Genomic DNA, 14225 nt, shown 5'->3' on the forward strand with positions numbered 1-14225 from the left:
GCCGCAGAGGAAGGTTTACTGTTTGTAGTTCATCAGCCAGCTTGTAGTTCCTGATTTTACCGCTAGGTGCTAAGCTAACTTTCGTACGCAGCTTAGCTCAACCGGAAGTGTCGTTGGTCCACAGTGATCTGTGGCGGCACTCTGTTAGCTTAGCGGCTAGTTTGTGCTTCTGGGAGTCGAAGTGGAGCTTTTCCAGGTAAACTGAACTGAAACCTCCTGATAAAGTTTGATTCTAATCAGGAGAAAATGCTGATGAACGCAGATAAACGCATGAATCCCGCATGGAGAAGTTTATTCAGTTAGCTCTGATGCTAAGCAGCCTGTTAGCCTCAGATCTAAACTGATGCTAACATTCTGCAGCGGGAATCTCCCTCTTAATAAATGATTTTATGAAATATTATTTGTTACTTTTTATATAAAATCTGCTGTTAGTTATTGGATGTTTCTAGTTTAACACCTTAACAAAAACAGCCGCGGCTCGCGAGGAGCTAACAGGCTAACAGAGCTAGCAGAGGAGAAGAAGAGCTCAGATCTGTTTATTCATTATGATCACAGATTAATAATCTGCTTCAGTTTATTGGAACATCTCAGGATATTCTAGATGAGAAGTTTCTCCGTTGTCTTGGTTCCAGGTTGATTCATCTGCAGCTCCTCAAACTGAATCTTTCAGATAATCGAACAATAATCATAAATATTAGTTTCAGTCCGTTCGCTGTGTGCAGCTGCTGTTGATGCTAAAGCAGTGAATTAGTTCACCTGCTGCAGCTCCTGCTGATCACTGATTAGCTATGATCAATATGTTGGAATCCACATATCAATAAATAATAATAAATCTTTATGTTTCTGCTGGTGTCTGAAACCTCAGAGTTTGTTTTGGTTTGAACAGTCAACAGGCCAGAGTTTCTGGTTCTGATCCGGTTCTGGTCCGGTTCTAACTGTGTGTCTCCCTCAGATGGGCGACAGCGATGACGAGTTGGACCGTCGGAGACGGGACAAGTTCAGGCGGGAACGCAGCGACATGGAGCGGTCCAGAGAGAGGGAGGAGCGCCGCAGGGACGACTGGGCCGACAGGTCCGAACGCTGCAGAACCAGAACCAGGCTGTGACTCCTGTTCCTGGTTCTGGTTCTGACCCGTTTAGTTTACTCTGTGGAGAACCAGAACCAGTTAAAGTCATTTACTGATCCGGAGCAGAGTGAATGAACAGAACCGTTTCCTGTTTGGGTCAGCGTCGTCATGGTGACGGTACTGCTGGGCGATACGGACTCAAAGTTTATTGTTGTGGTAACGATCAGTGATAATAAGACATATTGATGATTGATTTGTCAGTAGCTGTGTCACACTGATTCCAGTCCCACCAACACAAATGCTGCTCAGTAGAAACGTTCCGCGTTCCTCAGGTTCTTCATCAGGTTCTTCCTCAGGTTCTTCATCAGGTTCTTCCTCAGGTTCTTCATCAGGTTCTTCCTCAGGTTCACCATCATAGTGACTTTATTTAAAATGTATTTTATTGAGGATAAAATGCTAAAACTGTCCTGACAGTAAAACAGTTCAGACATTAATTTTGATTTATTGTTGAAACGAAGAATCAAAATTGACGTCATGATGAAAAATAAAGACCTTCAGGTTCCAGTTAGACTAAAGAACCTGGTGGTTCTGATTGGACCAGTGGGTGACTCTGGTACCGGCTCAGTCTGGCTCTGCAGTTCTTTCAGTGTTCTGTGTTGCGTTGTTGTGGACCCTCTGATGGTTCTGGTTCTGTCGGTCTCAGGGAGTGGGAGCGCGGCAGGGAGAGGAGGCGGGACTACGACCGCGGCCGCAGGGACCGCTTCTCCCCGCCGCGACACATCAGCCCGCAGCACAAACGGCTGAGGAGAGACTGGTGAGGTTCTGACCCGGTTCTGATCCGGTTCTGATCCGATGTGACCCAGCATGCTAAGAGTCCGAGTGTTTCCAGGGACGACCACCGGGGGGAGCCGTACCGCTACGAGCCGCCCTACGGAGGAGGCGGGGTTCCGTTTCCGGGGGCGGGGCCTCAGACCTGGCACCATGACTTCCCCCACCTGCACCCCCACCCTGGAGGGCTCCCCCTGCAGGGCAGGTGAGCTACTGCATCGGGTCAGAACCACTGGGCCGGACCGGGTCAGAACCGGGTCGCAGGTCAGCTCATGGTTTTGTGTTGTTTGCAGGTTGGGGCTGCTGGACCCGGACCTGCCGCCTCCAGGACCGCCCAGCATGAGGAGCTTCAAGGTGAGGAACAGAACACAGAGGTGACCTCTGTGTGACCTCTGTATGACCTCTGTGTGACCCCAGGAGTTCCTGCTGAACATGGAGGACAGCGTGGACGAGACGGAGGCGGTGAAGCGCTACAATCAGTACAAACTGGACTTCCGGCGCCAGCAGCTGCAGGACTTCTTCATCCAGCACAAAGAGCACGAGTGGTTCCGGTCCAAGTACCACCCTGATGACATCACAGCCAAGAGGGCGGAGTCTCTGGGCGCCCTGCAGACCCGGCTGGCCGTCTTCCTGTTCCTGCTGGACAACCGCTGGCTGGACGGCGTCTCTCTGGACATGCAGCACGAGGCGGCCATCATCAAGCTGCTGGACGCAGGTAGGGAGGGGCATTCTGGGTAATGTGGTCCTGACTGGGCTTCTGGGTAACGCGGTCCTGTTGGTTTCTTGATCAGCTGTGATCAAGATGGAGGGAGGGACGGACTTTGACCTGCAGGTCCTGGAGGCTCCAGCAGGGGGCGGCGGAGACGCAGCAGAGAAGAGCCAGGCGGCTCCAAAGGAGGGAAGCAGTGGCGCTCAGAGCGGATCGGAGGCGGCCGGCGGTCAGAGGGACGGGTCAGACGGCGCTGAGGGAACCAAGGAACCCGACAAGGTCAGAACCAGAACCAGAACCAGAACCATGAGGCGGTTCACTGCTGACTTAGCAGAATCTGAAACCAGTAGACAACCTGAAACCAGTAGACAAAATTGAAATTAAGGAAATAGTTAATCAATGCAACAATAAAAAATCAATGGACTGGAAGGACATTAACATGTCACTTATAAAACAGATAATTGATGATGTGGCAGATCCTCTAACTTACATCTGCAACTTGTCATTCATATCTGGAACATTTCCAAATGCAATGAAAATAGCGAAGGTTATTCCTCTATTTAAATCTGGAGATAAGAATATAATTAGCAACTATAGACCAGTGTCACTTCTCTGTCAATTTTCAAAAATACTAGAAAAAGTTTTTAGTAAAAGGTTGGATAATTTCATTGAAAAGCAAAACATTCTGACTGATTGTCAGTACGGTTTTAGAGAAAAAAGATCAACTTCGATGGCACTGATGGCATTAACAGAAGAAATTATAGACAATATGGATAAAAAGAAATGTGCAATTGGTGTATTTCTGGATCTCAAAAAAGCTTTTGATACCATCAATCATGACATGTTATTAAAAAAACTGGAAAGGTATGGCATTAGAGGGGTGCCATTAAACTGGATTAGGAGCTACATTGGAGAAAGGAAACAATTTGTAGAATTAGATGGTCAGAAATCAGACGTACTCAACATAACTTGTGGAGTTCCGCAGGGATCAGTTTTGGGACCCAAATTGTTCATTTTGTATATAAATGACATAGTCAAAATATCAAATCTTATAAAATACATTATATTTGCAGATGATACAAGTATCTTCTGTACCGGAGAAAACATTCAACAACTCTCTAAAGTGATCAACACAGAAATAGAAAAATTACAGCATTGGCTCAAAAACAATAAATTATTTGTAAATTTAGATAAAACCAAATTTATGATATTCGGAAACAATAAAAAACAGGAAAATAATCCAATTAAAATATCAATTGACAGTGTTAATTTAGAAGAAGTACATGAAATAAAATTCTTGGGTGTCACATTAGATAATAAATTCAGCTGGAAAACACACATCGGACAAGTAAAATCTAAAATAGCCAAGAGTGTTGCTGTTATAAGAAGAATTAACTTCGTACTAGACTATAAATCTTTGTTTACTCTATATAATACACTCATTGCACCACATCTGACATATTGTGTGGAAGTCTGGGGGAATACATACAAAACAAATTTACAGCCATTATACCTCTTACAAAAACAATCCATCCGAATATTACATAAAGTGGGATACTGGGATCACACAAACCAGTTATTTATTAAATCAAATATACTGAAATTCTGGGACCTGGTAACATTTAAAACTACACAATTCATGTTTAAGGTCAGACATCAAAAACTTCCACACAGTATACAGGAAATGTTTGCTGACAGAGAGGGTGGTTATTATCTAAGAGGTGAAGGATATTTTAAAAAACAACATATTAGAACAACCAGGAAGAGTTTTTGTTTATCTGTGTGTGGAGTAAATGTCTGGAATGGATTGAATGATGAGTTAAAACAAATTACAAATGTAAACCAATTTAAAAAGCTGATTAAAGCAGAGCTCATTTCAAAATATGCTGTATAAGATGTTTAATATCCAATAGGCTATAATGTAATTGATGATATAAATAGTACTTAAAATAATTTTGTATAGTTATACATGATGAAAAAATGGAAAAAATTTTCTTTTTGATGTTATGACAGTTCATTGTAAATACATTGACAAGTAGGAAAGGGGCAGGACATTATAAGATGTATCTTCTACCTGCTCCTTTTCGAACAGAAAATTTTGCATGTCACATGGGCATAATAATTTGTTTCATATTTTATTTCTTAAGTTTGTTTCATTCCATTTTATTTTATTTTCTTTTTGATTGTTTTAAAGTCTGTTCGAAATAAATAAATAAATAAATAAATAAATAAATAAATAAATCTCTTCTTCTGTTGTTGAGTTTTCTATAGAACTATAAGCTGAGTTAGTCAGGCTGTCTGCTCCGGTCCAGTTCTGTTTATCAGTTTAAATGATTCTGTTGGACCACAAGAAACCAACGTCTGGTTTTCATTCATTCTATTATTTATCATTTATTATCATTTATTAATGTTTTCTATTGTTATTTATCAAGTTATTTCAGAGAACGTTGAGATTCAGTCAGAGGAGCTAAAACTTTAGACCCCGAGTCCAACGGGACGAACCGGGCCGGGTTTCAGAACCAGATCCAGCTGGTTCTGATCCGGTTGGTTCTGCTGGGTCCATCAGAACCTCCTGACGGTCTCATGTCGTCTCCAGAACCACGAGGATCCCGGCGGCCTGAAGGAGGAGAGAGAGGAAGAGGAGGAGAAGACGATGAAGAAGGTGAGTTTCATCATCGTCATCATCAGTTGTTCTGGTTCTGACCCGCGGATCCTCCTGGTTCTGAAGGTTCTGTTCCTGATGGCTGTGAAGATCATCTGTAGATGATTTTATTCATTGACTAGAAATAAACAAATTAGATTTAAACTAAACTTATATTTACACATTTAACTCAACTGATCCAGATCTACTGATCTATTGATCCAGATCTACTGATTTATTGATCCAGATCTACTGATCCAGATCTACTGATTTATTGATCCAGATCTATTGATTTATTGATCCAGATCTATTGATCCAGATCTACTGATTTATTGATCCAGATCTATTGATTTATTGATCCAGATCTATTGATCCAGATCTACTGATTTATTGATCCAGATCTATTGATCTATTGATCCAGATCTACTGATTTATTGATCCAGATCTACTGATCCAGATCTACTGATTTATTGATCCAGATCTACTGATTTATTGATCCAGATCTATTGATCCAGATCTACTGATTTATTGATCCAGATCTACTGATTTATTGATCCAGATCTACTGATCTATTGATCCAGATCTACTGATCCAGATCTACTGATTTATTGATCCAGATCTATTGATTTATTGATCCAGATCTATTGATCCAGATCTACTGATTTATTGATCCAGATCTATTGATTTATTGATCCAGATCTACTGATCCAGATTTAACAACATAAAATAAACTTGTTTATTGAAATGTCTGTTTTATAAATAAAAATAGAAAAATTTACTCCAGGTTTTAAGTTGTTTTGTAGTTTGTTAAACTAAAGCAGATTAAAAAAAGTTGAATATATAAAAAATATCCTGAAACTTATAAATATTTTAAATGTTTGATTTATGCATCTGAAGCTCTGCTTGGTGGTTTAATCTGAGCTGAATGGTCACAGCGCCCCCTGCTGTCCTGGCGCACTCATTACCCAGAATGCACTGCTGCTTCTGCTCAGCTGAGAAACAAAACGATTCTGTGAATCAGTTTTACTCCAAATGTCTGCAGTTATTAAAGGATTTTCCTTCATCGTCATGGCAACCACTGTCAGTAACCCCGCCTCTTCCTCTCAGGGCAGGAAGAGGAAGCGCAGCCTGTCGGCGGACAGCGGCGAGGGCAGCGGCTCCGACTCCGACTCCTCCCACTCTGACAAGGAGGAAGAGGAGGAGGAAGAGGGTCAGTACCCCAGAGACACGCCGGAGCTCCGCTCTAAAGGTCAGAGGTCACAGTGCTCCTGTTGTTTCAGAGCGCCATCAGGAGAGAGAGGAGGCTCCGCCCACGCCCCGCCCCCTGCACCTGACCACCTCCCTGTTCATCAGGAGCATCGCTCCAGAGGTCGCCAAGGACGAGGTCACCGCCGTAAGAACCGGAACCGGACCAGAACCCAGACCAGACTAAAACCAGAACCAGAGTTATCTGGCTCAGACTGACCTCTGACCTCCGACCCTGTCCTGTCTCAGCATCTTGTTGACCTCTGACCTCTAACCCACTTCCTGTCTGCAGCTGTGTCGCAGGTACCCCGGCTTCCTGCGGGTGGCGCTGTCGGACCCTCAGCCAGAGCGGAGGTACTGGTTGTCTCAGCTGGTCAACTCGGTTCTTGCCAGGCCAGAACCGGATCAGAACCGGCGTCCTGACTGTCTGTGTTGCAGGTTCTTCCGGCGGTGCTGGGTGACCTTTGACCGCAGCGTCAACATCAAGGAGACCTGCTGGAACCTGCAGAACGTCAGGGTAACCCAGAGCTCCGTCAGAACCGTCAGAACCTCCAGAACCGGGCCGCTAACAGCCGGTTCTGCTGTCTCAGCTCAGGGACTGTGAGCTGGCGCCGGTGGTGAACCGGGACCTGAGCCGGCGGGTCCGGACCGTCAACGGCCTGACGCACCACCGGCCCGTGGCGAGGAACGACGTCCGGCTGGCGGCGCGGCTCGTCCACAGCCTGGACCAGCGGGGGGCGCTGTGGACCACACAGGTACGGAACTGTCTGGACCCGACCGGAACCAGAACCCGACCCGCTCACCCAGAACGCCTCTGTTCCTGCAGGCGGAGACCAACCCGGTTCTGCAGAACATCACCGACTATCTGATCGAGGAGGTCAGCGCCGAGGAGGAGGAGCTTATCGGGGCCGCGGGGGCCGGCGCCGACGACGACCCCAAGGCCGCCGACGTTCCCGTGGAAACGGACCAGAACCTGCTGCAGGTGGGCGGGGCCTGTGGCGGTGTGTGTTGTGTTCAGGTTCTGATTGAGTTCAGGTTCTGGACCGGTGCTGTGTTCAGGTTCTGACCCGGTGCTGTGTTCAGGTTCTGGACCGGTTGCTGCTCTACCTGCGTCTCGTTCACTCTGTGGATTACTATAACTTCTGCGAGTATCCTGCTGAGGACGAGATGCCGCACCGCTGCGGCCTCATCCACGTCCGGGGCCCGCTGCCGGTGGCCCGCATCACTCCAGCAGAGGGTGAGCCGCACCACAGCACGGCCTAGTTAAAGTACGGGATCAACTCCACATTTTTCCCTGGAGTTTTGATTCTTTCATGTTTCAGAAATCCTTTCATCTCCATGACAACCATTCAGCTGTTGAAAACACCTCGGTGGACCTAGCCCCGCCTCCGAGCCGCAGCTCCTCCCCTCAGCTCCTTCAGACTAGCCAGCAGCAATTAGCAAACATCTGCTGAGCTCATTACAGGAGCTGCTGCTCAGAGCAGCTGGTAAAAACCTTAAAGGGTTAATAGAGGAGCCATGTTGGGAACGACTTCCTTGAGGCGGAGCTTCAGAGAGAGCAGGAGCTTCTTAAAGAGACAGAGGTCCAATTTACAAAATTAATTTTCTGTTAAGTCATGTTTGATATATACATCATTTAACTCAGTGTTTCTCAGTTCCGGTCCTCAGGCCTCCTGCCCTGCATGTTTTAGGTGTTCCCCTTCTGCTACACACCTGGGTTGAATCTGTGGGTCATTAACAGGTTTCTGCAGTTCTTGATGCAATCATTTGGATCAGCTGCTCTAAAATAGAGACACATATAAAACAAGCAGAGCAGGGGGGCCTGAGGACCGGAATTGAGAAGCGCTGATTCAACTGAAGGTGACCTAGTTACTGATTATGCAATAAAATGGAGCTGTGTGTCTGAAAAACACATAAATAAATAAATGTAACACCGGCCCTTTAAAGTACAGGGAGGCTACAGGAGAAAACAGCAGGAGGTTGTTTACCCACCCTGAGGTTTTCCACTGATCAGAGCTTAAGACCTCACCTGAACAGTTAATGTGATGATGATGATGATGATGAAGGTGGTGCTGTGCTCTGATTGGACAGTGACTGAACACCTGAGGATGTGTGAGGAGCGTCTGGCTCCTCTGTTCTCACCGACGGAGACGCTGAGCGAAGAGGAAGCAGTTCGGCTCGGAAAGAAAGACCCGGAACAGGAGGTACTGTACCTGTCCACCTGTCTGTCTCTCTACCTGTCCACCTGTCTGTCTCTCTACCTGTCCACCTGTCTGTCTCTCCTGATGCGTCTCCTGTCCCCAGGTGGAGACGTTCCTGGCGTCCAACACCCAGGAGCTCAGTAAGGACAAGTGGCTCTGTCCTCTGAGTGGGAAGAAGTTCAAGGTGAGGCCCCGCCCCTCTCTGGTTGCCACGGTAACGGTGCCTGACGGTGTTGTTGTTGTTTTAGGCCCCAGAGTTCGTCCGTAAACACATCCTGAACAAACATGGCGAGAAGGTGACCGCCGTCAGACAGGAAGTGGAGTTCTTCAACAACTTCCTGTTGGACGCCAAGAGACCCGCCCTCCCTGAGCACAAGCCCCTCCCACCGCCTGCTCAAGGTACCTGATTGGCCTCTGATGGAGGCTAGGCTAACGTTAGCATGCTGTTGGCTGGTTGACCTCTGACCCCTCCTCTGGCTCCGCCCCCAGCCGGTCCTCCAGGCATGGCGGCGTTTCCTGGTCAGTCTCCGCAGCAGCAAAGCCTTCTGGGATACCCTCCAGGCGTCAGGCCGCCGCTGCCCGGATTCCCAGGTAGGTGAGGCTCCGGGTCGGAGCCCGCAGGGGGCGGAGCCGGGCTGACGCTCTGTTTGGACCTACAGGTGTGGGACCCCACCTGGCGCCGGGCCAGTTCGGGCCGGGCCGCGGTCACTATGACAACTTCAGAGGAGGAGGAGGAGGAGGAGCGTTTCCAGGGAAACAAAGGAGCAGCAGGTACATAGAACCGGGCCGGTGGTCCAATCAAAACCTCTGTCTGTTTGGACCAATCAGAACCTCTGTCTGTGTTTAGGGGCCTGAGGGGCGACCCGCGGTCCATCATCGAGTACCGAGACCTGGACGCTCCGGACGACCTGGACTTCTTCTAGCACAGCTTTCTACTTTTTTATTCCTGTATGAGAGACAGAGAGAGTGTGTGTGTGTGTGTGTGTGTCAGGGTGTGTGTATGTCTGTGTGTGTGTGTCAGGGTGTGTGTGTGTGTGTCTGTGAGCAGGACCAACATCATGATCTGATCCAGGAGAGTTTTTCCAATAAAGAACAAAAACTCCAGACCAACTCCTCGTTTTCTTCCTCTGGACTTCCTGTCCATCATCTTCATCATCGTTTCTTTACCAACCAGTTGGCTGAATTAGAAATAGATCAGAAATTAGAAATCAATACCCTTTTGGCTCATTGATTGATCTATTTAGTACCATGAAAACAGTTTAAATGAACATCCAATAATCCAAAGTTTTGATGTTTTAATATTGTTTGATCTTTACTGAATCACTGCAGCCCAGAGCTACGTCCAGTTAGCTACCGTTAGCTTTAAGAAGACGGGACGTTTATTTTATGTAACTCAGTGGCAAGAAAAAGAAGGAAAATGAGAGCAGCTCACCTGAAACACTCAGACTGAAGTCTGAACTGGAGTTAGCTTTAGCTGCTCTGTTTGTAATAATTCTGTAAAAACACAAAGAATAATAAAACAGATAATGTTTTTATCTGTCCAGAGTTCTGATAAACAAGGAGAATTAGCTGCTCTGCTAGCTACGTCTGTTAGTTGCTAGGCTAACAGCCTGCACTGTGTTTTCAGCTGGGCTACAGTTAGCAGGAGCTACATGTACCTGCAGGTTCTGATCTGGAAACAGAAGACTTGGAGAATAAAATCTGAGATTTTAAATCTTTATTTTGGTTCAGGATGTTGTCCTCTTTGGGTCAGAACAGAACATTTCATCTGCAGAACATGTCGCAGCAGTACGGTCTGTCCCTGGTGTGGCTCCTCTGGTGTTTCCTCAGGGAACCGGGCCGGGTGAACGTCTTCCCACACTCCTCGCACCAGAAGGGTTTCTCCCCGCTGTGGGTGACCCGGTGGTTCCTCAGGTGGCTGCGGTCCCTGAACCTCTTCCCACAGGCCTCACATGCGTGTGGCTTTTCTCCGCTGTGCAGCAGCTGGTGGACCTTGAGGTTGCTGCGCTTGGAGAAGCGTTTCCCGCAGTCCTGACAGCCGTAGGGCTGCAGGCGGCCGTGGACACGCTCCAGGTGCAGCTTCAGGGTTTCCTTCTGGGTGAAGGTGTTCCCACACTGCGGGCAGAGGAAGCTCTGCTCCGCGCTGTGGATGTTCTGGTGCCGCTTCAGGTGGGCCGCCTGGCCGAACGTCTTCCCACACTCACCACAGCCATACGGCTTCTCTCCTCTGTGGATCTTCTGGTGTCTCCACAGGCCACAGGCTCTGCTGAAGACCTTCCCACAGTGGGGACAGCAGTGGCGTTTCCCCTCCTGGTTCTCAGGTTTCTGGAGGAGACAGAACAAAGAGCGTGATGGTTTCCATACATCAGAGCCTGGTTGGTATTATCAAGCTGAAGTTGGTGTCTGATTCCACCTCATTTTGTTTACTACTTTGAGCATATTTAATGTGCTCTACTTTATAAAATGTGTAACGATGGTGGGTCGCCTTCAACCCCCCTGACCTGAGCAGGAACCTTCCAGCTGCAGCCTGTGGATCACAGCAGGGAGCCATGATCTGAGAGGAGCGAACGTCAACAAGAACCATTCAGTCAGGCTGCGATGTTTTAATCAGGCATCAGCGCAGACAACCCTCATAAACCCTGACAGCAGCAGATAAACTGATGACTAAAATCACTACAACACCAGTTCTACTGATAACCTGATCAGCTACAAGGTCAACCTGACTACCAAGCGAACTAAAACACCAGTCAGACTGTTATCAGTGTTTTAATATGCAGATAAACTGATGTCCAGATCAACTAAAACACTAATCTGACCCTAAATCCGCTAGAGCATCAGTTAAACTGGTTACCATTTTAACTAAAACACCAGTAGAAATTATCAGTGGTTTGAAGCTCGTGATTTAATCAGGCATCAGAAGGACACCTACAAGCACCAGGTAACCTGAAGACCAGATTAACTTTAACACTAGTTCCCCTGATAACCAGCTGATCTGGAACACCAGTGAGCGCGTTGCTCGCTGTGACTCTGATGTTTTCATCAGGCATCGGCGCAGACACCTACATTCTGTCGGTAGCAGCGTTTTAACCAGAGCCTCAGTTAATCTGATGACCAGTGCAGCTAATGAGCTCCTTGTTTGCCCACAGAGCTCCCAGTGTGATGAACTCTGACCTTTGGGTCGGTGGGACCAGAGGAGGAGACCCATCTGGTTCTGGTGGAGCGGTTCCGGTTCGGCGGGTCCATTCCGCGGTATGAAATAAAGCAGCTAATCCAGTCTGAGGTTTCCCAGCTGAGTTTAGAGGTGTGAATGCGCATGCGCACGGAGCGAAGGAAGCTGTTTATATTTTCACAATAAAAGCCTCTAGCTGGTTAACAGATTTTCAGAACTACAGAGAAAAGTTTAATCAGGAGAAAATAGCAAAATAATAAATATTGTTTACAATTAAGAAATAAGAAAAAAACACGTAAATTTAGGAACACAACTATAAATATACAAAACAATTAATTTATTTAAAGATAAAATGCGAGGGAGAGATTTTATAGATTTTCACTCCATAATAAAGCAGGAAGAGTTTAACAGATTTAATTACATTAAATTAATTTTTAATTTAATGTAATTTAATGACTGTTCTGGTTGAATCCATGCGGGACAGGATGGATGACTTCCTGTTTATTATACAGATATCAGATATTATTGCCCATAAGGTTATTATTCCTGTTATTGATATTAATTTATTTCTTGGTCTTTCTGAGAATAAATCACTTTAAAATTTGAATTTTCTGTAATTAAAATCCACCAAATAAATTTCATCAGACGGATGAAATTTATCTTTTAAAGGAAACGTGAATAAATGTCAGAGGAATCAGATCCAACTGTTGATGGAGAATGAGTGATGATATCAACCAGAACCCGACCAGAACCCAAACAGAACCTGAACAGAACTTGACCAGAACCCAAACAGAACCCGAACAGAACCCAACAGAACCCGACCAGAACCCAAAGAGAACCCGAACAGAACCCGACAGAACCCCATAACCCGACAGAACTCCAGAACCCAACCAGAACCCGACCAGAACCCCATAACCCGACAGAACTCCAGAACCCAACCAGAACCCGACCAGAACCCGACACAACCCCATAACCCGACAGAACCCAACCAGAACCCGACAGAACTCAATCAGAACCCGACCAGAACCTGACAGAACCGCATAACCTGACAGAACTCCAGAACCCAACCAGAACCCGACCAGTACCTGACCGGAACCTGACCAGAAACTTGAACTTGGTTCTGATCCGATCTTCTCTCTAACTGACCCCTGTGACCTCAGTGACCTCAGGGGTCAAAGGGTTCAGGTTCTGGACCCTGGATCCAGGTTCTGGATCAGAGCCTCAGGTTCTGGTTCCAGCGACTCGTCTCTCACCAGTCCTCCCAGTAGATGCCACTGGTTTGTTCCTGGTTGGATTCTGGTCTCTTCCATCCAACCAGTGGCTCCAGTCCTCCCAGTTTCCTGTCTGGGTTTAATTTCTCACAGGTTGGTGGTCATAATGTTCTGCTGCTGTTCTGGTGGGTCCGGTTCTTCTCCGGTTCTCCAGTTTGATTAAACCTGATCGATCGATGATTTTCAGAAAGAATCTGATGATTTAAGACGCAGTACCTCGAGTGGCCGCTGGGTGTCGCTGTGGTTCAATAATAAATGAGAAGAGGAAACAGTTTATCTGCGTTTTATGAAACATTTTGAACAACGTGGCAAGTTGTACAAGAAGAAGGTTTACAGGCTGAAGGCAAACATGAAAATATAAGATGACAGTAAAAAAAAAGTCAGACATCAAACAGGGAAAAGAAAAACAACAAAAGCAAACAGAAAAGGTCAGAGGTCAACTAGTTCTCATCAGATAGACTCAGTTCATTATCAGCTGATTTCCTGCTTGTTTCCCATCAGTTTTAAGGGTTTTGTCCATTTTTACAAGCTGAAGTCAGGTTTTCTATTTCAGCAGGTTGTTCAGAACCAGGTTCTTCTGTCCAAATATTACATCGTCTCTGTTGAAGGGACGCGGAACCAGATCCAGACCTGAACGTTCCCCAAAACGTTCCAGTGAGAAAACGATCAAAAAGATGATCTGTTGTTGGAAAAAGTCCAGCTGTTGGTGTCAAAGTTGAAACTTTGAGGTAAAAGTTCCCTGGATGGAAAAACATTACTGAGGATTTTAAATGAACTTCTTCAGCTTTAGGACTCAGAGGAGATTTAAGGTCAGCGGTTCTGACCTCTGAGTCAGGAAACGAATTTAAAATGGAGTTTTTATTTGGTCGGACAGGAAAGATAAAGTTAGTTAGATCCGTCTGTTAGAAATACAAATCCAAAAGTTGAAGTAACTGAAGATTAGCTGGTTGAATGTTTATATTGAACCAGATATTTGACCTCAGAGGGGTCAGAGGTCATTACTGTTAAACTGAGAGCGAGTGGTCCAGATTATACAATAAACAAAGTTTATCATAAAACAATAAATCTCCATTATCATTAAGAAAATGTCTAATG

General features: G+C 46.1%; 2 protein-coding genes across 2 annotated transcripts; one reads left to right on the plus strand and one right to left on the minus strand.

The window, feature by feature from the left end:
• Window positions 1–89: 89 nt before the first annotated feature.
• On the plus strand, window positions 90–9800 carry LOC102224459 (serrate RNA effector molecule homolog). The gene is made up of 21 exons (XM_023346068.1): window positions 90–196; window positions 953–1071; window positions 1770–1880; window positions 1956–2099; window positions 2188–2248; window positions 2312–2609; window positions 2686–2882; window positions 5200–5265; window positions 6352–6454; window positions 6525–6637; window positions 6782–6843; window positions 6928–7006; window positions 7080–7244; window positions 7316–7471; window positions 7573–7726; window positions 8581–8693; window positions 8794–8874; window positions 8939–9089; window positions 9180–9281; window positions 9350–9461; window positions 9538–9800. Exons 2-21 carry the CDS (start codon window positions 953–955, stop codon window positions 9611–9613), a joined length of 2463 nt encoding a protein of 820 aa, XP_023201836.1. The 5' UTR covers window positions 90–196; the 3' UTR covers window positions 9614–9800.
• Window positions 9801–10392: 592 nt separating this feature from the next.
• LOC111610934 (gastrula zinc finger protein XlCGF49.1-like) lies at window positions 10393–11999 on the minus strand. The gene is made up of 2 exons (XM_023346085.1): window positions 11862–11999; window positions 10393–11015 (listed from the first exon to the last, which is right to left on the minus strand). The coding sequence occupies exons 1-2, from the start codon at window positions 11931–11933 to the stop codon at window positions 10455–10457; spliced, it is 633 nt and encodes a 210-aa protein (XP_023201853.1). The 5' UTR covers window positions 11934–11999; the 3' UTR covers window positions 10393–10454.
• Between the last annotated feature and the right edge of the window lie 2226 nt (window positions 12000–14225).

Source organism: Xiphophorus maculatus, chromosome 14 (assembly GCF_002775205.1).
Source record: "Xiphophorus maculatus strain JP 163 A chromosome 14, X_maculatus-5.0-male, whole genome shotgun sequence".
NCBI classification, from domain to species: domain Eukaryota; kingdom Metazoa; phylum Chordata; class Actinopteri; order Cyprinodontiformes; family Poeciliidae; genus Xiphophorus; species Xiphophorus maculatus.

What these genes read in the sequence shown, in the direction of transcription:
- LOC102224459 (XM_023346068.1), top strand. Translation starts at nt 953, where the DNA reads ATGGGCGACAGCGATGACGAGTTGGACCGTCGGAGACGGGACAAGTTC. An exon ending in GACCCTCAGCCAGAGCGGAG is followed by an intron (nt 6,844 to 6,927) that starts GTACTGGTTGTC and finishes TCTGTGTTGCAG; the next exon opens with GTTCTTCCGGCGGTGCTGGG. An exon ending in CCGCATCACTCCAGCAGAGG is followed by an intron (nt 7,727 to 8,580) that starts GTGAGCCGCACC and finishes CTGATTGGACAG; the next exon opens with TGACTGAACACCTGAGGATG.
- LOC111610934 (XM_023346085.1), bottom strand. Translation starts at nt 11,933, where the DNA reads ATGGACCCGCCGAACCGGAACCGCTCCACCAGAACCAGATGGGTCTCC. An exon ending in CTGGTCCCACCGACCCAAAG is followed by an intron (nt 11,016 to 11,861) that starts GTCAGAGTTCAT and finishes TGTCTCCTCCAG; the next exon opens with AAACCTGAGAACCAGGAGGG.